The following is a 23,398-nucleotide window of genomic DNA, read 5'->3' as shown; positions in this document are numbered from 1 at the left end:
ATAGTGGAAAGAATACATGGAAGATGCAAAGACAAAGGATTTAAGAGAGGGTTCTTTACCTTTGAATTTTTCTCATTTTAATGAATGGATATCTCCGTTGGATATCTCCATGGATATCTCCTACCATAATCTGAGATAATGGAAAAGCATGCGAGATGGAATTAACGAGAACCAAATTTAAGTCCTAATTCTACCATTTAATGGGTCTCCGTTGTCTGAAAATAATAATGTCTACTCCATGGAATTGAAATAGGATCAAAAATGTAATGTGCGTAGAAGCTGAAATTGACAGAACACTGGCAGAAATGAGCCTCATTGAAATGGACATCCCGTAGGCTTGCTATGTAAACTTTGTTCTTCTTGGAACTAGAAGCCTAATTCTAATAGGTAATGGATTTTCTTAATCTGTGTTTTTGTGCAGAGCCTGGGGCCAGAGTTTATAGATTAACACTTTATTAGGGCATGCCCTGCAGAGGAGCAGGATTGGGGGAAATGAAGGGAGTCAGGACAGGGCAGAGGGTAACATGAGGGGCATTTTAGACCTGGCTACCACTTAGTATAAGCAGAAGTGAGTGCATGATCTCCTGGGATATATGGCCCCCTGTAAGTGACTGCTTCTAAGATCAGTCCCTCTGGAGGGAGCAAGGGGAACAAATTTATTCTCAACCAGGCTCTTACAGCCAAAGGACTGCACGATGGGATGTTAAGTTCCCCACACATAATAACTGGGCATTCTTGGGATTACCAGCTGATTCCATGACTTGTGATACTAAGGGCAAAAGGAAGACCCCAGGGCTGAAGGTCAGAGACTGCAAGTGTGGGTGGGAGGCGACTCTCCATTGGGTTGTGGGTGAGTCTGAGTGAAAGTGGTCACAGTGGTGGCTGGGCCTGAATAACATCCAAAGGCCTTAGAGACAGAGAAAGCTGAGGACATCTGAAGTGGCACATACGTGGTCCCTGATACCGGCATCATATATAATTACACTTAGAGAGGTCTTTACAATTTTTTTAAGAACAAATAAAGGATTTCTTGAGAATAACTGAGCCCACTTTTTGATTTCAGAGCTCATTGCACACACATCACTGTTCATTGCATAGGATACATGTAGAGAAAAGCTTAGAGCCTTCTTTTAAATCCCAGCTTCTTTCTCTGGAGCTAATTTCACAGGGAGCCTCAGAGAAGAGTCCCCGTAACAGTGCTCTCTGAATTCTTTTCCATGGGGCCCATGTGGTTCCTGTAACGTCTGCTTGCTTCAAGCTGTTATTGAAAACATAACCGTATTTAGCCTTTTTTTGAGGTGTGTTTGCTCACAGTAGAGTCTTTAGGTGAAAAACGTTTATCAATCCGTTTTTAGAAAAGGCTCTTTCAGGTTCTGCAAGATATTGTCTGTAGCTCTAGATATCTGTCTTTCTAACTTGTCCCCTAGGAAATGTGTAAATATTTTCTTGATAACTGGACATTTTCTGTCCCAAACAGTGTTGTGTGTGTGCTGAGGGGATGGAGCTACTTTCAAATTCCTTTTGGTGGAGAATGAAATTCCCAGCTACCTCACAAAACCATGGAAACCTTGATACTTCCTTTGTAGAACTAACGCACTCTAGATCTGGAAGGGACCATTCAGAACATATAAAACTTAACCATTTCTTGCACAGTCTATTATAGCATACAGAAATGTGTAGAATCTTATCTAGCACATGATTTTATTTATCCTCTTCCATGTAATATAATTCACAGTAGAATTTCTATATTATAGGTTTACCTATGAAATAGCTCCAGTATTTACTGTCATGGAAACAATTCTTCTTAAGAAAATGTGTGAAATTATTGGCTGGAGAGAAACAGAAGCAGATGGAATATTTTCACCTGGTAAGAAAAATGTTTATGAGCGAAAAGAAATATCAGGAGACACTCAAAATGTATTTCAACTAATATGACTGTTTTCCAGAGATAAATGTTCATAAGCCATTGTGTTGGTTATAATTATAAAGAAAGTTTTTAGAAATCTTAAAGTTGTGAATTGTGTTGTTTGAGCTTTCTCTTAACACTTTCAAGGAAGGCTATTTTAAAAATGACATCAGTGATTTGGCACAATTTTAGTTTCAGAAAACTCTCAAATTGTCATGATTTCAATCAACATTTCTGATTTTGGAAACTAGATTGACAGTCACGATTTCTCTTCCATAGGTGGGAGTATATCAAACCTCTATGGTATATTAGTAGCTCGTTATAGGCAATATCCAGAGATAAAAACAAAAGGCATGACAGCACTTCCATGCATTGTATTGTTTGTTTCTGAACAAGTAAGTATAAAGTTCAGATTTTTCCAACTTTTAAGAGTCTTCTAAGATACACTGATAAAGTAATTGAAAGACTGAGAATATTAGCTTCATTTTTCCATTAAATATATTCAGTAATCTGTCTGGATCTATGGATTAATATTGGAAAGGGGAAAAACAACTTTCCAGTTGGTATAGGCTCTATAGATTAGCAATACAGATAAGTCAGTATTAAAATTTTATTTCAACATAGGAGAAGCTAACAGAAAAAATGTGATTATAAATATAAAACATTTTGCCACCTATACCATAAAAAAAGCAAGACAGAAAATTCAAAGATATAATGGTTCACTTTAAAGTTGAATTAAAAGAACGCGAATGTGTTTAATGTTTTCTTTTTCCAGTTAGGACTGTAAGAGTCGGTTGACAAGAAAGCTTTATTTTTATAGGTCCTCAGCCAAATGTTTCTGATACTGACAATATATCCATTGAGGTCTCCTTTAGTTTTAATGTTCCAACCCTGTGCCTAGTAACAATACATATTTCTAAAAAATCAATTCATCCCTCTAATAAATCCGATCACTTTTTTCTTTTCTACCATGGTAACATTTATAATCTTAAAGTGTAATTGTAGTCCCAGCTTGAGAATTCTATCTAAAAGTACTTGGAAACACAGGGTTTTCTTTAAAATGTCCCCATGTTTGCAATGTCTTTCCTTTGCCAAACTCAAACTGGCATTATATAAATGTATATTATCAAATTAGAGACCACTGCTGCATATTTAATGTAGTTTACTATAAAACTTAATACAATTGAAAATGCTTGTTTACAAATGTCATTTTCATCATTTCACATATACTTTTTAAATATAATGAGCAAATACAGATTAAAAAAGAACATTTCCTATTTCATCTATGCATTCTCCATTGAAATGAAAATATGGTTAGGGTTTTAAATTTCTCTACTTGTTTCTCTCATATATCTGGTCTTTTCCGGGCAGCTAAAAATAACCCAGGCCAAGTTTATCTTTGAGCTGTCACCTCCATCTTACTGATACTGTTTACATTATGCAAATGATACAAGGAGATAGTAGTCACCTAGAAGGCAAGAAATCAAAGTTGATGTCAAAGTCAAAATTAAAAACTGCAAGCAGAATAAGAATTGATTCATTTCTTCAGGCCTCACTCTTTAAAAAAAATTGGAAATTCAAGATTTAATCCTGTCCATAACATGTAAGGATTTACCTGGAGGATACTGTCACTAAATTTATAAATGACACGATTCATGTGTATACAGAGAATATTCAAACTCCTGCATTTAAAGAGTCGTGTTCTGTGATAGTGCCTCCTAGAAAGAGGTACTACAACCTCCTTCATCTCAACAAATGTAATGATAAGGGTCTGGAACTATGCCTTGAGAACTCTACTTGCGTGTGTGTGTGTGTGTGTATATATATACATATATATATATATATATATATATATCCATGCACAAACCCATGCAAAGCTATGCGTGTAAGCCCTAGTGTGAGTGATGCACTAATGTAAGTGATGATTTAAGGCGGGAGAATTAATACCTTTCTTGTTTTCATTTTTGCCCAAGGGTCAATATTCAGTAAAAAAAAGCTGCAGCAATCCTTGGCATGGGAACTGATAATGTAATTGAAGCAAAATGTGATGAAAGGTATGTCCTTAATACATTCTCAACATTTTTTATTATCATGCTTGGTATGGAGATTAAAATACCATTTTTCTATTATCCCAATTTTTAGCAAGAATACTCTCCCATATTAGTTTCAATAATTTTAACTAGAAGTAATTATGAAACAAGCACCAAGGTATCCCATCCTACTGTTAAGACTTCTTTACTAAGTATAGTCCTAAATCAGTGAGACTGTCACATAGCCGTTTCTTGTTTTAAGTAGATCCAGTTAGCAATATAATGATGTTTAGAGATGAAAAATTCGACCGCATTAGAAATCTACAGAGTGAAAATATATTTCCATTTGTCTTGAATCCTACCTTTCATAAATAAACTACATTACAAATACATATATTCTGGGAGATCATTTTGATGCATATCAAATGTATTTATACATTTATGCATATCAAATTCTGTGTTATAATCTGCAACTTATTCTTTTATTTTTTTTGGCTTTAGAATATATCTTAGGAATCTTAGCCCATGAATTTATACAGACCTTCCTTATTCTTTTTTAATTACTTCGGAGTTTTCCATTTTATAACTGTAACATAATTTCACATATCTTATTTAAAAGGGTTTTCACCTAGATTTTAGTATTTAAGAACAATGCTTAAATGAATATAATTATATAAATATATTTGAGTGTCTGTGTTTTAATATTTCTCATGTGAATCTCTAGAAGTTGAATTATTGGTTCAAAGAATGTCTGCACTTACAATTTCATAAAGATTTTTATTTGCCCTTCAAACATTTTTCAGTTAATTGATACTCTTATCTACCTTGTGAAGCCTGAACATTATCAATACTTCTATACTTGAAAATTCTGATAGACAAAGATGACATTTAGTTATTTGGGACAATGTATAGCCAATATATGGACCAGCCAATTGTGTTTACCATGATCTGTCTGTTCATGTTTTTTGCCCATATTTTATTGGTGGTTTATTATTTATTCACTTGTAAAAAAATATTTTTATATTGAAAAGTTTTGAAATATAAAATATATGAATATAAAATATTTTGCAAATATGTTTTATGTTTATAATTCAATACTTATCTCAAGTCGTTTGGTTTTCTTTATATAAATCCTGAACATTTCCTGAGAATCCCTCCCCCAGATACTTTGTATCTTTTTTACTGCTATGAATAGGATATGTTCTATGTTTATTCAGAACAATTAGTTTTAAAAAATAGGAACCTAATTGTTGTAACCACCCATTTGCTCAACATTCTTAGCATTTTCAAGAGTTTTTCAATAAACAATATTGGGAATTCCAGGTATACAACCATATGTACTCAAATTAGAGTTTTTTTCTCCTCTTCTTTTTATCTGTCTATCATCATCATTATAATCATCTAGCTAGCTAATAGGTATTTCTTCAGAAAAAAATACTATAATATTGATGGTAGTGAGCGTCCTTATCTTGTTCCTGACTTTAAGAGAAATGTTGCTTCTGAATCATCAATAGACAGGATTTTAGTCTGAAAACTGGATGGAGTAGGAAAATATTGGCTTTTGGGTTTTTTTTCCCCAGAAATTCTCTGTGAAGAAATGTGAGGCCACCTGAATTTGTGTCATGTTCTTCCCCCACTCCTCCAATTTGGATACTTGATTTTTCTACCTTGATACTAAGAAGTCTTTATAATTAAAGGTTAATAATTAGGTAGATGAAAGAAAGAAAGAAAGAAGAAAGAAAGAAAGAAATCATCTGTATCTTTCTTAGAAAAATCAGAATCTTCTGATTTGTAAGTAATGCTGATTTTAAGATGATTGAATAGTAAACTAAGCATTCTTTAACTCAAATAACATGATACTTAACAATGGTTTTAGAGAATTAAACATTTACTTAATAGTTGTTTTTACACCTATAAATACCTTTGGGAGACAATAAAAACTAATTTTTTAATCTTGAATATTACGTATTCTTCTAATGGGTAGAATTGGTTTGTTTATTCACTGATAAGAAATCAATGTGTATTTGCATTTTTAAGGGGAAAGATGATTCCAGCTGAGTTAGAGAAAAATATATTACAAGCTAAAAGGAAGGTATGTTCTGAAGTTCCATATTTATTTAACACACAAATGCATCTTAATTTTCTTCCCCTATTTTTTTTTTTTTTTTTTCTGGTTTGCGGGCCTCTCACTGTTGTGGCCTCTCCCGTTGCGGAGCACAGGCTCTGGACGTGCAGGCTCAGCGGCCACGGCTCACGGGCCCAGCCGCTCCGCGGCATGTGGGATCTTCCCAGACCGGGGCATGAACCCATGTCCCCTGCATCGGCAGGTGGACTCTCAACCACTGCGCCACCAGGGAAGCCCTCTTCACCTGTTTTTGTTAGTGGAAAACAATTGATAAGATAATTGCTAAAGGAAATAAAATAATCCCTAAATGTAGGAAATTTCTTCTAAAACTGAAGTGAAATAATTAACATTGTAGTATTTCCTGATAATTTTGTTTGTTAACTATCAAAAGAAAAGTTATCAGGATATTTACTAAGAAAGGGGTTTGGTCAGCTCTATTGTTGTGGTATGATTTTCTGAAAATAAATTCAGAGAGAAATAACAATAAATGAGACTCAGAGGTAGTGGTATTAGTTCATCTTATGGTTAAGCTACTTTTTCCATTACTGTAGGTACCTTTGAGTATTTGAAATTTTTAAGTACCTAGTCAAAGTTATCCAGCTTCCTGATGTCCAGAAGTGTAACGGTTAAGTAACAATATTAGCATAGGAGTGGACTTCATGGGATTGTAAGAATGATGCAGCTTTTGTCATCACCGGGGCCAAACTCCTTTTTGTGTCACTGCCACAGTTGGCAGCAAGCACAGTGTTTGGGGCCTGCAACCCACTCCACGACATCGCAGATATTTGTGAGATGCACAAACTCTGGATGCGTGTGGATGTAAGTCACATCCTTGAGTCTGGATCATGATTCACCTTTTTAAAAAGATGTATCCTATGAATAGTCCTTAAAATTTCTTAATTGACATGGCAGGCAAGACAAAAATTTCTTTCCTAATTTTTATAAAGAATAAATGTCAAGAAAGAATAGTTTTATTTGCATAAATTATCTTAAATTAGACTTAATACACTATCATGGAATGAGCTACAAATGTATCTAGTGTTTAAAAAAAGTCTAAACCTATATTAATATTCAACCAACAATTTAGGAAATCAGTTTAAAGAAATAGTTAAAACAATTTTAAATCAAAAGGACTTAGCCCATTACTCTAATATATGTTTCTTAATTAATAGCTATTATGGAAATCAAAAGTTTTGATGCTATTAGTTTGGTACAGTGACTTTGGGCAAAAATGTCTTTGGCTTTGACTAGAGTTGGACAAATTTAAAGTTATATAATATGGTAGATGTTTAATTTTTCTGTAGTATTGCCAAATCTGATTCCAACTTTTAAAAATTTCTGTCTCTGGAAATTACACAGAAGGTATCCCTTTGAATTAATTAGAAAAAAAACTTTACTATGTCATGAATAGACAATGAAAACTCATAGGAGGAAAATTTTAAATGCATTGTTCTTCTAAGTAGGATAATTATAGCCAAGTTTGTAATTATCTTGAATAACAATTAAATCTTCATCAACTTTTGAAATAAAATGAACATAGGAAAAAGCATTCAGTGCTATGTAAAAAGAAATAAGAGGGCTTCCCTGGTGGTGCAGTGGTTGAGAGTCCGCCTGCCGATGCAGGGGACACGGGTTCGTGCCCCGGTCCAGGAGGATCCCACGTGCCACGGAGCGGCTGGACCCAGTGGGCCATGGCCGCTGAGCCTGCGCGTCCGGAGCCTGTGCTCCGCAACGGGAGAGGCCACAACAGTGAGAGGCCCGCGTACCGCAAAAAAAAAAAAAAAAAGAAATAGGAACACAAATCCTTTGTATCTGTTACAGGCAGCTTGCGGAGGTGGATTGTCGCTGTCCAGAAACCACTCCTATAAACTCAGTGGCATTGAAAGGTGAGACCCGGGCCATTGCTTGTGCAAGAGAAAGAACCTATTTAGGCTTCTGTTTTCTTTCATTAGACGGTGAGCACTAACTGGGGCTGTTTTGTCACCTAGGGCCAACTCTGTGACCTGGAATCCACATAAACTCATGGGTATCCCCCTTCAGTGCTCTGCTATCCTGACTGGGGAAAAAGTAAATAATTTCTATTTTCAAGCAGGGACATAATGACGTCTTGGTAATGATTAGCTTCATTGTGAATGTTCAAAACCAAAATAATTGTGGCCTCATTGAATTAACGTGGTGCAGCACCATTTGCCCTGTTGAAGAAAACTGATCCTTCCCCGTTGATCTTTTTATTTTTTATTTTATGATATAGTCCTTTTATTTAAGTTAAAATATGGCAATTATTTTTTCCCGTTCAAATACTAACTGCTTTCTTAGGGCAAGTTTGAATTGCTCTTTAAAAAATCTAATTAAGATATTCAACTCTTCTTATTTCTTTGAACCTGCCTTCTCTGTCATAGTGCAAGTTTTCATCCTCTCTGATTGGAATTGTTTCCCCTAAATATCTTTCAGCTTTCAGGTAGTACTTCATATATGACCAGTGTCATTTAGCAGGGAAGATGGACCTGAGTGTTAATCTTATTCATTTTCAAATCTTTGCTCTAACATGTATGAGCTTTATGATCTCTAACCTCTGCTATACTCTCCAACTTACCTGTTACAATCCCCTTTATTCCCTTATAAATTATCACCAATTAAGCAAGAATTGAAGAATTATAGGTTTACAGTCCCTTATTTACAATTTTAAAATTTAAAGACGTTCTGAACAATTAATTTTTTTGTAGTTCATCAGGTGACGAAACCAATCCTGACCTGCTGTGAGGCTCAGATTGACTCTGTGTACCCACTTAATGTAGATATTCATACTTCACTATAGAGATGTTAATGTTTTTGATTATGACATACAGCCCCAGACCCCAATGAAATGTTGCATAATCTTCTATATATGGACTAAACTACTTATTATAAAAAAATCTGTATTTTGACACCCACCTGTTGGCAAGGTTTTCAGAGAAAGGATGTGAATTTATTTAACATCTTTATTGGACTATAATTGCTTTACAATGGTGTGTTAGTTTCTGCTTTATAGCAAAGTGAATCAGCTATATGTGTACATATATCCCCATATCTCCTCCCTCTTGGGTCTCCCTCCCACCCTCCCTATCCCACCCCTCTAGGTGGTCACAAAGCACCGAGCTGCTCCCCCTGTGCTATGCGGCTGCTTCCCACTAGCTATCTATTTTACCTTTGGTAGTGTATATATGTCCATGCCACTCTCTCACTTTGTCCCAGCTTACTCTTCCTCCTCCCCACATCCTCAAGTCCATGCTCTAGTCTAGTAGGTCTGTGTCTTTATTCCCGTCTTACCCCTAGGTACTTCATGACCTTTTTTTTTTTTTTTTCTTAGATTCCATATAGATGTGTTAGCATACGGTATTTGTTTTTCTCTTTCTGACTTACTTCACTCTGTATGATAGATTCTAGGTCCATCCACCTCACTACAAATAACTCAATTTCGTTTCTTTTTTTTTTTTGCGGTATGCGGGCCTCTCACTGTTGTGGCCTCTCCTGTTGCGGAGCACAGGCTCCGGACGCGCAGGCTCAGCGGCCATGGCTCACGGGCCCAGCCGCTCTGCGGCACGTGGGATCCTCCTGGACCGGGGCACGACCCCGTGTCCCCTGCATCGGCAGGCAGACTCTCAACCACTGCGCCACCAGGTAAGCCCAAGAGCAGCATATATTGTCTCTCCAAACACTATGACAACAGCAGGACATGTCTACACCCTCATTCTGCCCCTTATTTATAATTTTTAACTGCCCCTTATTTAAAATTTAATTTAAATAATTGACATGCTTTTAGGAAGCTATTCCTATCACCTTCTTCCCAGTACTCTGTAGGAAGATGGGCATTAGGTTCTGTTCAGATGAAAGCTTTGCCATGAACTAACAACATCTTTAATATATTGGGGACCTGGTCCTCTACATTACATTACCCACCCTGTGGACCCTAAGGGACTCTCTCAGATGTCAGTATCAGAGGCAGTTAGAGCTGGTTAGATTTTTATTTGGTAGATATGGAATTCCTAGTACAAAACACTAATAGAAAAATATGTTCTGTAACATGAATCACAGAGGCAAATTCATGAGCCTACTTCGGTTAGTCTATAATATATTGGCAATAATATACTGGTTAGTATATAATATACTGGCAGCATTTTCTCTTCTAAATTTATCTCTTTCATCAACTGCTTTTTCCTAACCTTATAATCACCTAGTTCAAAACAAGCATTAAAAAAACCACTTTGAATAGCGTATTGACATTGGTAACTCACCTTAAATTCTTTTGATAATGAGGCATTGAAATAATGAATACATTCATTCAATAGTAATGGATCTACCATTCATTGAACATGTATTAGGCTAGAAAGCTTTACGTATGTTATTTAGCTTATGTTTCCCAACAGTTGTGCTGGTTATATCTGTTAAATAGGTAAAGAAATTAACTTGCTAGTGGATGAAGAGAACTACATCTAAGGAGCAAAGGTGACAACTCACCTAAATCCAAAATATATTTTTTTCCACAAATTCATATCGTCTTTCTTAATACAATTCATAGCACCATGGGAATGCCAAAACTCACACTGGGTAGTGATGAAAAGCAGGCTCATCATCTTTTGCATACGGAGACTACTTCATAAAAATGGTGTATAAACAGATGTTATATAAGTAGGGCCATTCCTGGGAATAGGAAAAAAATTTCAGCATACCGTGAAATGGGAATTCTTTTATATTATAGAACATTTTTATATACAAGAAATCAGGTTCAGGTAAATATCCATGATGGGCTTGAATGGGAGGAGTTGACTTGCAAGTTTGTAGCATGATTTATAACTAGTAAATATTTAAACATTTGCTATGTGAATCTCCATCAGTACTCTTGACAAAATAATGGGCATTAAGAATGAAGTCCAGAGATACAAATGAAAAATTTAATAGTTTTTCTCATTTGCTATAATTACAGAATGAATACTTCATTGATTGATAGTAGAAAGAGGAGCCATCTTTAATGAAATTCATATTTCTTAAAAATAAAGTTAGTTCCATAAAATACTGTGATAGGTTACAAAAGTAAGTAAGAAGAAAATCATATAGTAATGTAAGATTCTACAAACATCAATTATTATGCAGAAGCAAATCGAATGCAAAAGCTTCTTTTTCGTTGGATTTTCTACATGGGTTGGACTGGTTTTGTATTCATAAAATGACTGTGTTTGGCCAGGAGAGTGCTATAGGGAGCTTAATTGTCCAAGAGCCCATCTGCTTCTCTTAAATTCATAATTGCATTTGCCCTGAGGCTGTGCTTTCCAGAGTTTTCTCCCAGTCAATCACTGATTGAGCACGGCAGGGATTCTAAGGCATTCCCATTCCTGAGAGACACTAGACTCTCTTGATAGCTGAGTTGGTGTGAAGAGTTCCCAAGGGCCTTTCTGAATTTTACTTAGATTTCATCATACTCCAGGACGCTTCTTCCCCACCTTTCCCCACCTGTTTCCTTCACTTAGGGTCAGACTTATGCACAGTCTGAAAGCTCTCCCAGTCTGACTGGCTCCTTCCCACTATCTTTCACACAGGTACTTCACTAATGAAGTCCTTGCACCTTTAATCTCATCTTGGTGTCTGCTGTTTGGAGGACCTGGGCTAACAGAGTCCAATTAAGTTCAGAATAGAAGTGCCATTGTCTTTACTATTCAATCTTTGTAGATGTTTTTCAAGAAACTTAAAGGTACAGTCACAAGAAGGATGCATATCCTGATATTTTTCATTGCCAATTTAGTATGCATTGAATGCCGCCGAAAGCTCTATGTGGAAAATTGCTGAAGAGTAATAAACTCTATGCCAAGTATTTCAATGATATTTAGCTCCATTTCTTCAGAATTCAGAGTAGGAATATTCTTCATCAATAATTTCTATTAACTTTTCTGCAAATTTTTCTTCCTCTAATTACTTACAGCTTCTCCCTGAACCAGACTGCCCTCAAAGAAAAATATCAAATGATAAAGTGGTTAGCTCAAAATATCAGTCCACTGATATTTAATCATGTCTATTCTTAAGCATTTCAAAGACTAGTAATGCCTTCTCCAAACCAATATTTGTTCAAAATTGTGAAAGTTGGGAGCATCTGACCAAATGTTCATCAATCAAAGCTTTTTACACATTTTGATTCATATATATTTCTTGTGGAGAAAAATAAGGCTTTGAAAAAGGATAAAAAGTTGCGTGCTAGGGTTAAGTATTTATAATTTTAAATAGTATGGTAATTGTCAATAAGAAGGTTACATTTGTGCAAAAATCTGAGAAAGTGAAGAGGAGATCATGCTAATATTTAGCTGTGTAGCAAGAGGGAATCTCAATTTAAAATCTTTGAGACTGAAGCACACCTGTTGCATCTAAAACACAAAAAGGAGATCAACGTGGCTAACGTGGAATGAGCTGGTCATACGAGGAAATAACGTAAGAAAGAAAATGAAAGGGTTCCTCCGTCATTACTCTTTCTTAGAACTCCATTGCCTTCGGTCTCTGTTGAAAACAAGTTCTGATTTAAACAGAAAGTGTAGCCTCTTGGGGGCTCCGAGCATCCCCGCTTACTTAGTTGTAGGTGTAGCATCCTTACCTCGTGCTATTTGCATTGTCACTGGGTTGCCAGATAATGGTAGGACCAGTGGAATTCCATGCTCATTGTGCAATGCAAAGGCTAGGTGTGCCTGGGGAGGCAAGGAGTGGCAGACATATATGTTGCCTGTATCTCCTTAGCTCATAGGCGTAATCCATTGTCCCACTGGACTTCACTTTCAAAACACAAGTCCAAAATAAAATTTTAAAGAATTTCAGGACAGCGACAGCAGAGCATTAAGTTAAGCCTGAAGCCCTTCTGAATATGGGCCCTGTGTGACTGCACAGGTTGTATGCTCATGAAGCCAACTCTGATCACAAAGGCTTAAGTATTGAGAAGACACTGAAGTACCACCTCATATGGTTGTCAAGGCTCTACACTACACAAGCCTAGAGTAACTATGAACACATACCCTCAGCATGGACATACATGGACCGTATGGACAGAAGCAAAGAGACCAGTTAGGAAGCAATTTCAGTAATGCAGTGGACAGTGATTGGGCCAGCATAGTGGCAGTGAATAGGTTAAGATATATTAGATTCTAATTACGTTTTAAAGGTAAATCCTGTGAAATTTTCCAAAATATTAGATGTGGGGAGTGAGAAAAAGAAGAGGGTCAAGGATAAGAAAACTTCGATGTTTTGGGCCTTAGCAACTAAAGGATAAAATTGATATATTACTGAGATTGGGAAGACTGGGAGAAACAAGTTGGTGCAGACAGGTCAGGAGTTCACTTTTGGACATTGATTTTGAGATGTTTATTAGTTATGTGAAGCAGGAGACTGAGGTTCAGAGATGAGGTCTCAGACGGAAATGAAAGTGGGAGAGAGTCATCAACCTGTATATACTGCTTAGAGCCATGAGACAAGTGGAAATCACCAAGGGAAAGACGGTGAGTGGAGACAGATTGGTCGATTTTTCTGTGCCTCCATTATCCACTTTATAGGATTCTTCTAAGAGTAAATTAAACTAAGAGTACAAAGCACTAAACTACATACCTGATATACGGCTGAAGCTTAACAATTGTCAGTTTTAAGATGCACTATGCCAGCCAGTATGCCAAGGGCTTTATTTGTCATATTTCTTATTCCTCACTACATTATATATAATTTTTAAAAATCTGCTCTGCATACTAGACAGATAAAAAATTCATGTCAAAATATTTATCAAACATTTGTAGATCTACGCAACCAAACTTAGAAAGGCTGAGTAACTTGCCTCAAGTTCCACAGACAGTAGGGAGTAAAAGCAGGTTGAGGGGACAGAAATAAGAATGCAGTGAGAATATATAATACCTACTGTTAGTAAGATAATAATCACATTTATTTAAATAAGTACATTTAAATAAATTTAATACATTTCAGGAACTTCTTCAGTGTAATTTAAAGGTACTTACTTGAATGAAGCTTTTGATTTTTTTTTTAACTACAGGGAACCTATGGCTTTGAGGCACAGATCAACAGATATATGGAACTTACAAAATACTTTTATAAAGTTTTAAAGAGAAAAGATAACTTTAAGCTAGTATTTGATGCAAAGGTAAGGACTCTATTAGTGGGCTTTTTTTGTGAGAGAGAGTTTAAAGTATCTATACTTTCTTTGCTGAGTTTTTTTTTTTTTTTTTTTTTTTTTTTTGGGGTACACGGGCCTCTCACTGTTGTGGCCTCTCCCGTTGCAGAGCACAGGCTCCGGACACGCAGGCTCAGCGGCCATGGCTCACGGGCCCAGCCGCTCCGCGGCATGTGGGATCTTCCCGGACCGGGGCACGAATCCGTGTCCCCTGCATCGGCAGGCGGACTCTCAACCACTGCGCCACCAGGGAAGCCCTTTGCTGAGTATTTTTTTTACTTGAATATGTTACCTATCCAATAGTTTGAGATAATTTAAAAGTTGTATGTAAAAATTATTTTAAATATTTTATCTAACTGCAAAACATTTTGGTTTTAAAACCTTTTCCATTTGAGTTCTTTCTTACAGGCTGAGGGTCCAAAAGATTAATTTGATGATTATACTAAATTTTTAAGATGAAACTCTTGGTTATAATTGCTTTTCTGATTTTGATGGCACTGAATTAAGAGTAATTTAATTGTTCCTAGTTTTTTTCTTGTATGTTAGAGAATGCAGTTGGGTTTCTGGATAGTAGATGACATAAGAAAAAGTGGGCTTTAAATTATATGATAATCCTTGGTTAATCATTATTAAAGTACTAAGTAGATATTAATGAAAAAATGGAGAGTTTTGCTAGTATTCTATCCATCTTCCTCTGCAAGGCCCAGTCAGCCAACCCAATGGCATGCTTTAAGTCATGCTAGGAAGAGTAACTATTAGGAAACAAAGGTGCTTGGTCTTTTTTCTACATTGTCTCCCTCTGATTGTATTATTTCTATTTTTGGTTAGTCTCGCTCAGTCTTAAGTGGAAACTAGAAGTAAAGAAATTTGTTTTTAATACTGTACATTCTCTGATCATTTATCTGCCTCTCTGAAATGAGCTTTCATAAATTGATTTAAGTAAAGTTCTCTTATACCCCTTTATCTACATAAAAGACATCTAGTCACTGAAGCCAGAACCTTGAATTCATCTTGAAAACCTAGCAAAGATCAATTCTATCTTTTGAAGATTTGGGAAATTTAAACTCTTCTATCTGTACCCGTGGCCACTGCTTCAGTGAAGTCCTCTCCATTCTGTCCTGAATTACTATAACATTCTATTAACTAATATTCTCCTCCCCTCAATTGTTCTCTCCCCTAACTGACTGTCCTGAATGACCTTACTCAAATATAAAATTGGCACTGTCATTAAAATATTTAATATGTTTTGAGGAATGGGCATGGGATGGATGGCTGAAGACTGGGCACTCTGTGAGGACACCATTTCCTTTATCTGTGTATTTGGTGCCTGATACATGTATTAGATCCTCAAAAACTATTTTAAAATATATTAAAAGTTAAATTAAATACTTCTGGGATAATTAAGGAATTAGGTAGGGCTTTAAGGATACTTATAAAATTACTAAAGAATTAGGTAAAACTTTAAGAATACTTGTAAAATTTTAATTTTTTTTTTTGCAGTACACAGGCCTCTCACTGCTGTGGCCTCTCCCGTTGCAGAGCACAGGCTCCGGATGCGCAGGCTCAGCGGCCATGGCTCACGGGCCTAGCCGCTCCGCGGCACGTGGGATCTTCCCGGACTGGGGCATGAACCCGTGTCCCCTGCATCGGCAGGTGGACTCTCAACCACTGCGCCACCAGGGAAGCCCTAAACTTTTAATTTTTGATTTAGCCTGAGTTCACCAATGTCTGCTTCTGGACTTAAACATATCCCAAAAAGTTTGGAAGAGATCAAGAACTGCAAAAGGTAAGTTTGTGCGTATGGTGTGGTATTTATCATTTTAATATTGCCTTTTAAATAATGTGTCTGGGTTAGTTTGATTGGTTAGTGGAAGGCGGTAATGTGGTCTTAAGACATTTTTAAAAAATATTTGTATGGAACCAAGTGAAATCTCAACCCACCAGTCATTTTGCAAATTAATCTAGTCATCCTTTATATAATTGAAAAATATTTTTTGAATGCTAATATTCAATTTACTGAGTTTTTTACCCTTTGGTTAATTCATTCATCAGTTAATGCTTGCCATATGTTCCAGAGGATTTAGAGGTATAAAATGAATAAGACAGAATCTGAGTTCTAAGCTAGAAGGCTTAGTGGGGAGAAGATAAGAATAGAAATAATTACAATTTTTATGAGCAATAGAAGATGTACTTGGAGAAGAATTATCACATTTGAAATATTTATCATAAGGTCATCTGAGCAAGAATCTAGGAGAGATTTTATTACAGATCAGTGATCAATACTGAAAAAAATCCAAATAAATGTCATAGCAATGAGAAGATTTAATCTTTACCCTAAGAATGTATATTAAAATAAAGGGAATTGCCACTATTACGTGTTATTTAGCTATACATTTACTGTAAGTTTTTAACCTATCTTAAGCATGCATTATATACATACATTTTATAATAGCATCACCACCACTTTTGAGTTGACCAACATCACAACTACTTATCTTAGGCAATGTGATCCGCCCTAGGAGAAGTTGAACACAAACTATCTGATATCAGTGTTTAAGGGCATCAACTTTTTATGTCATCAGAAAATTTCACTGGGCTTATAAGTCTTAAGAGAAAATAGAGAATTTTTTTGGTTTTGTTTTGCTTATACCCCTTGTTTAAATATTTTGTGGTTTGAGGCAAGTACTGGGCGAAGCTCTTAATTTTTTTTCTTAACATGTAAGTGTTACCTTTTACTAGGGTAATTACTACCAGCTGAGAGTTAGTGGGGTATACGTTTACAGAGAGCGAGCTATTTCCTGGAGATATACACACTCACTCACCAGAGAGCAGTCCCTCTCAGAGGTCTGTGTGTGCTCCTGGATGGAGGGCAAAGGGGAAATATAAAGCCGTTTTAAAAAATATTGCAGGCAATAACTAATACCTTTTATTTTATGGTCATGTTGATTAATTAAAATATTAAAGAAGGACATTAAATGAAATGTCTGACCATATAATGACTATATAAGCAAATATATATATATATGTATGTATGTATATGCCCTGCCATATATAAAAACTTATGGGAAAGTTAAGTAATGGAGAGCATCTGTAGCATTTTAAAGGTAAACTGTGCAGGAGTAGAAGTTTCGGGAAGAGGAACACATTCAATAGTTATAGAATGCCCTCCTCTTCCTTTCCCAGTCTCAGTACCACTTTGTCTTATAATAATAACCCAAGGGCGTAATGTGATCTAATGTCACGTGCATGGTATTGTTTTAGGAGCTGTGCAAGACAATTAAACAGATAGAATTTGTCTCTGTAAAATTTACAAAGAAACTATGTTTTGCTGCAAAACAGTGACCTTGTAGAAAAACTCAAGATGTATCGCAATGATTCAAAGAGCGGAAGTTAGAATACCAAAAGATACTACTGCTTTTCCATTTTCTATTTCATTTTACCTCTCCCAGATACTTCTACTTGAATTGCCACATAAATAAAATGTCACACAACCTCCTTTAATGTATTCTAGCACACTTGCATTATTTTGTGAGTTTGGTAATCGTGAATCATGGAGTAACAAGAGCTACAGTATGAATACAGAACGTGCTGCCTTTTCTCTGTACTAAGCTGCTTCTTAAAAATTATCCCTGACAGTTTTAAATTGCCTGCAATTTACTTCAAGCTAATGATAGTTATGTAGCCATCTAAGATGTGGAACAGTATTTACTTGTAAAATTTCCTTTTAATGATATTTGCATTTATACACAGATAGCTCCAAAGATGAAAGCACAAATGATAGAGGAAGGCACAGCCATGCTAAACTACCAGCCTTGTGGGGACAAAGTAAATGTTTTTCGAATGGTCTTTTCTAATCCTGCCACAAGACAAACTGATGTTGACTATGTTATTGATGAAATTGAAAGACTTGGGAAAGATTTATGATACTGCAATGTGATTTTGAATACCAAAACTAAACACCGACTTTAAAGATTTACTGCTGAAGATAATAAGAAAGGAATATTATAAATGATATTCTTTCTTCAGAACGTTTGATTCTCTTTTATCCTATGTTATACAAGATGAATAAAGAACAGTGGGTCATTGAAGACTGATCGATAGATAGATAATAGATTCAATTTTGTTTATGTATTTGTTGTTTTCATTAATTCAGTGAAAGATTATTGGAAATCCATTAACTGCCAGGGACTTTTCTTGGTGTGTTAGAATACGTCAGTAAATAAGAAAGACAAAAATCCTACCTCTTGTAAAGAAAGAAGTTCCATTGTGAACATTTGGTAAGTTGACATGTATTTACATGCTTGAATTCGTTGCATAAAGCCTTCCCGAGGTGAAATCATTTTCAGTAACATATGGTAGTGTTCTGTTTCTGGAAAAAATAAAATACTTGCGATGTTTCTCTATTTCAATAAATCAGATGAACAAAACGTTCTGTATTTTGGAGCAGAGAGTCAGGGAAGAGAATGACAAGGGCTGACATATTTGCCTTTTGGTCCCTGCATTTTTATTTAGAAGGAACTGTGGCTTCTACCAACCTTCTATGCAATGATTTAATTCATTTTTTTCTGCAATGCCATTTTTAATGTCTCTGAAGGTCAACAACAGTGGCAACCTTTTTAATAATCCCCCAAAGTATATTGGCCATAGCTCACAAAATGGAATCAGGTAGCTCCACAGTGATGATAAAATTAGTATTTTTCAGCTCCTTTTTTGAGATAATAGAGTTAACGTTGAGCACTTACGGTATGCTAAGAATCTTAACTTGCATGGTTTCGTTTATTTCTCTCAATATTATGATTTAAAGTGATTTATTATCCCCATTTCATGAATGAGAAGATGAAGATTTAAAGAATTTAAATAATGTGTCTAACAGCATGCTGCTGCTAAGTAATAAAACCCAAATTTGACGCTAGCCAGGACTTTTCTCAAGTGTGTATGACAAAGAGCCTGCTAAATGCCTTGATGCAATTCACATACGCTACTACCAGTCGAGCCATTTGTCAAGTCACTTGAGTAATGCAGATCTCTTTCCTCTTCTCTGAAATAGGAATAATAATTGTGCCTATACTGCAGGGATGTTGCTAGAATAAAATAAAGTAATTGTGTTAAATATTTTTTAAAACTTTGAATCACTCTGTGTTAGTTTTATTCTTTCACAATGTGTACATATAGCAAATCATCATTATGCACGCTTTAAATATCTTACAATTTTAATTGTCAATTATAATACAATAAAGCTGAAAAAAATTAAAAGGTATTTTCTCAATATAGGAAAAAATCAAATAATTTTGTAACTTCGAAGAGAGCGGAGACCTTAAAAATTATTACATGATGAGAAAAATAAATGGAAATATAGAATTGAATTTAGAGAAAAATACAGAGAGGAATAGGATTTAATATAGTATATATATAATTCCTTCTCTGTATAGCCCATTAACAATTATTTCCCACCAACAGACAAACAGGAAGGCAGACCCAATAAGAGCTCTGTAGTCTTGGCTGTGTATAGGCTCAGTGCATAATCGTTAGTTTTGCATAATTAATTTTTTATTATGTCAAATAAAGCCAGAGATTTAAAATACTAAAATCTCCAGCACGAAAATTCACAAACCACTTTTGACACATTTGATCCGTCACAGCACCTTCTCCATACACTAAACAAATCTTTTGTGTTTCGGTTGCGTTTTTACCTTTCTTGAAATAATAAAGCATAATATGCTGAAAACGTTGCTTTTTTTCTTCTATATTCAATATTAAAATGGCTACACAAAAATTCACCAATTTTGACGTTTTTCTAAAAATGCACACTGATACGACACCTGTCACAATACAATCTAACAAAATTGTTTTGAATGAAGTTAAAGACAACTAAGCACTACTAGAGCCATTTTATGGAAAAAAACTCAACGAACTTCTTGGCCAACCCAGTAGCTAGACTAGGTAGAAATAAAGTTCCATAACATTGGTTTTATCTTTGTTAATCATTCAGGGTGCCATCAAATATTGTCATGGTTCTTCATTACAGAGGAGATGGTACCCTTCCGTTTTTCAAGCTCTGTTGCATCCATTCAAGTTAAATGTCCGAAAACTTTTATATTTTAGAAATAAAGACACATGAATTGGGATAGAGATTCTTTTCAATTGTTCTTCTACCATATAAATAAGACATTTCATGTCCAAAGTTTTTCTCAGAGGAAACATAAACTTGATTATGCTACAGACTTTGATAGTTTGTGTCTTTGTGGAATACAGGGAAGAGCAGTTTAATTATCTTAGTGCAACGTATCCTTTAATAACAATTACTGCTCTACACGGGAGGGTTTGTTCCAAATGCGATCTGGTTTCTCAGGCTTAGAAACATAAATCTGTTTCTTCCCTATGCATTATGCATAACTGCTTATCGTTACATAAAGTTTATCACGCACAGATTAAACATTTCCTTTTCAAAAATATGCCTCAAGTTTCTTTGTCCCTATAGCCACAGTTTTAGGTATTGGTTTTATTTCTTAATGAACACTTTGAAATAAGAATATACTAAATCATAAGAATACTTTAATATATATTGCATAGGTTATATAAATTAGTTGAAACAGTGCTTTCTTCCAATATCAGTTCTGTGAATTAAGCAAGTATATGTTGTAGAGTTTTGAGAAATCTACAGTCTGCTTTATTCAGTAGTGTCTTGTTACTAACAAGGAACCTAATAAGAATTGTTCTATTTTGAGGTGTACAGCATTTTCAATTATTTGGATACCTATTTTACACATTGTTGAAAAATTGTGACATTTAAATTAAAGAAAGGATAATACTCATTAACCTGTGTCATCCCCCCACCCTTGAACTTGGATTATTTTTTATTTCGTGGCCAGTCAAAATTATTTTAGCCACAGAACACTGTTCCCTTTGCTGTGTTCTCTCAACCAAGGTTCTAACACAAACCTTGTATTACATGAAATAATGTGTGAGTTTTCTTTCCATAACTTACAGGAATTCTATAAAATGGGCTCCTTTCTTGCTGTTAAGAGACTTAGTTTAACATAAAATTCTTAAAGGGATATTACTAACTTTATCTTTTTCTTTTGAACTTTTTCCAAATATATGACATATAATAAATAGCATTGGTTTAACCAACAGAGATGACTTCCAGAGAGACTGTGTCTCCTGAACTTAGGGTAGAACAGGGTAGACCAAAAAGTGAAAATAGTGTGTTTTTAAATTTTATTTTCAATTCAAAGTGCTAGTATAGAATTGTGCATAACATATAGAGGACACTTGAAACATATAACAACATCCAAAAGGGGTTCTGAAATATTTAGATTCTTACCAGGCAGATAACGTGGAGCAATGATAATCAGAGTTACGTGGAGAATCAAAAATACTTTAAATAAACAGTTTGATATTGCTGGAGTAGAGTATAAAATTACGGAGTCTGCTTCAAGTAGCTAGAGAATTATAGGTCCTTAAATTTAGCATTTTGACATTGTGAAAACAACTAAAGTGAATGCAAGGGGGGTAATGAAATAAAACTTGTATTGATGAGGGGGGAAAAGACATTGATTTTGATGGCAGTTTCAAGGACTGATTGGAGGAAGAGCAGGCCTTGGAGGCCATTGCAATAATCCAAGAAGAGATAAGAATTTAGCAGTGCAAGGTAATAGGGAATTAAGTTTCGGCAGTAAATTTGCCAAAGTGCATTGAGAAGATAAAAGTCCACAGAGCCTGAAGTTTCTAGCTCGAGAGACAGCTTAGATCTCAGTAGCTCAAGAATCCAAAAGGGAGACCCATATTAGCACAATGTCATTGTTTTACTTAACTTGCATATAGAAAACAAGATGAAATGTATGGATTTACAGGGCTTAGCTCTCTGGAAAATATCACACGAGTTACATAGCTACCTGAATATAAAGTAGAGATGTTTCATGACTGAAAAAGCTCCCTTCCATGTAATTAATGTAGCATCACACATTACCTAGAGACTTCATATGTTAATGTAGTCTGAACCAGCAAGAAAGGACCTGGGCAACTCTTTGACAATCCCATGCCTCGCTCTACTTTGTGCTTCGCAATTACTTGTATCCTAGAAATTCTTAGTAAATCTTCATACTGAACAAGATCTCTGAGTCTGATTTGACAATTCAGATCCTCTGTATTAGCTCAATGATTATCTGACCCAGGAGAGATTCAGTTTCCAGTGCAGCCCTATAGAAGTGGGTCTGGAACGGAGAAAAGTCACAGTGGCACAGGATTGACTCTAAACAATCTCTCTTTTGCTGAATCATAATTGCTTTATATTCTTGGGGTCTTCAGTTTTTTGTTTGGCATTTGAGCTCAGTTGGTCCCTTAATTACTTTTTGTGTGTGTGTGTTACGCGGGCCTCTCACTGCTGTGGCCTCTCCCGCCGCGGAGCACAGGCCCTGGACGCTCAGGCTCAGCGGCCATGGCTCACGGGCCCAGCCGCTCCGCGGCACGTGGGATCTTCCCGGACCGGGGCACGAACCCACGCCCCCTGCATCAGCAGGCGGACTCTCAACCACTGCACCACCAGGGAAGCCCCCTTAATTACTTTTGAATGAAGAGTCAGGCTTTGTTTTTGCTTGTTTGTTTTGTTTTTTTTCCCCTCTAATGTCTGGCTTTCACATTAGTCCTCCATCTAGGACACAGCATTTAACGTTTATTCTGCCCAATCAGCCCCTTGCTCTTCCCCTGGGCTGCTTGCCCAGCCTTCACCAAGAGTTGAGGAATACTGGCTCCACCCAGAGGCTACGCCCCACTGTCACCTTTGTTTGCTATATTTCGAACGGTATCCAACCCTTTCCATCTAAATTGTCCATCTAAATATACCTGTTTTTTCCTAATCTAAACCCCCCATGGAATGTGGGTAAAAATTCAATAAATATTTTTACAAGAATATTGGAATTTTTCCCATCTCTTGTGAGATTTCTTTTTTTTTTTTTTTTTTTTTTTTTTTGCGGTACGCGGGCCTCTCACTGCTGTGGCCTCTCCCGTTGCGGAGCATAGGCCCCGGACGCGCAGGCTCAGCGGCCATGGCTCACGGGCCCAGCCGCTCCGCGGCACGTGGGATCTTCCCGGACCGGGGCACGAGCCCGTGTACCCTGCATCGGCAGGCGGACTCTCAACCACTGCGCCACCAGGGAAGC

The 23,398-nt window shown here is 36.1% G+C and overlaps 1 protein-coding gene across 1 annotated transcript in view; it reads left to right on the top strand.

The window, feature by feature from the left end:
- The window catches only part of LOC116739063 (glutamate decarboxylase 1-like), a 30,351-nt gene extending 22,190 nt beyond the window's left edge, over positions 1-8,161 (top strand). The window contains 8 exon segments of the mRNA XM_032603138.1: positions 1,755-1,867; positions 2,186-2,301; positions 2,695-2,699; positions 3,880-3,960; positions 5,974-6,028; positions 6,710-6,880; positions 7,883-7,947; positions 8,050-8,161. Of these exon segments, the coding sequence (XP_032459029.1) occupies positions 1,755-1,867; positions 2,186-2,301; positions 2,695-2,699; positions 3,880-3,960; positions 5,974-6,028; positions 6,710-6,880; positions 7,883-7,947; positions 8,050-8,161 (718 nt within the window).
- The last annotated feature ends 15,237 nt before the right edge of the window (positions 8,162-23,398 follow it).

Source organism: Phocoena sinus, chromosome 14 (genome assembly GCF_008692025.1).
Source record: "Phocoena sinus isolate mPhoSin1 chromosome 14, mPhoSin1.pri, whole genome shotgun sequence".
Classification (NCBI taxonomy): Eukaryota; Metazoa; Chordata; class Mammalia; order Artiodactyla; family Phocoenidae; genus Phocoena; species Phocoena sinus.
The sequence above is the reverse complement of the archived record's forward strand: the minus strand, read 5'-3'. Positions and strand labels throughout refer to the sequence as shown.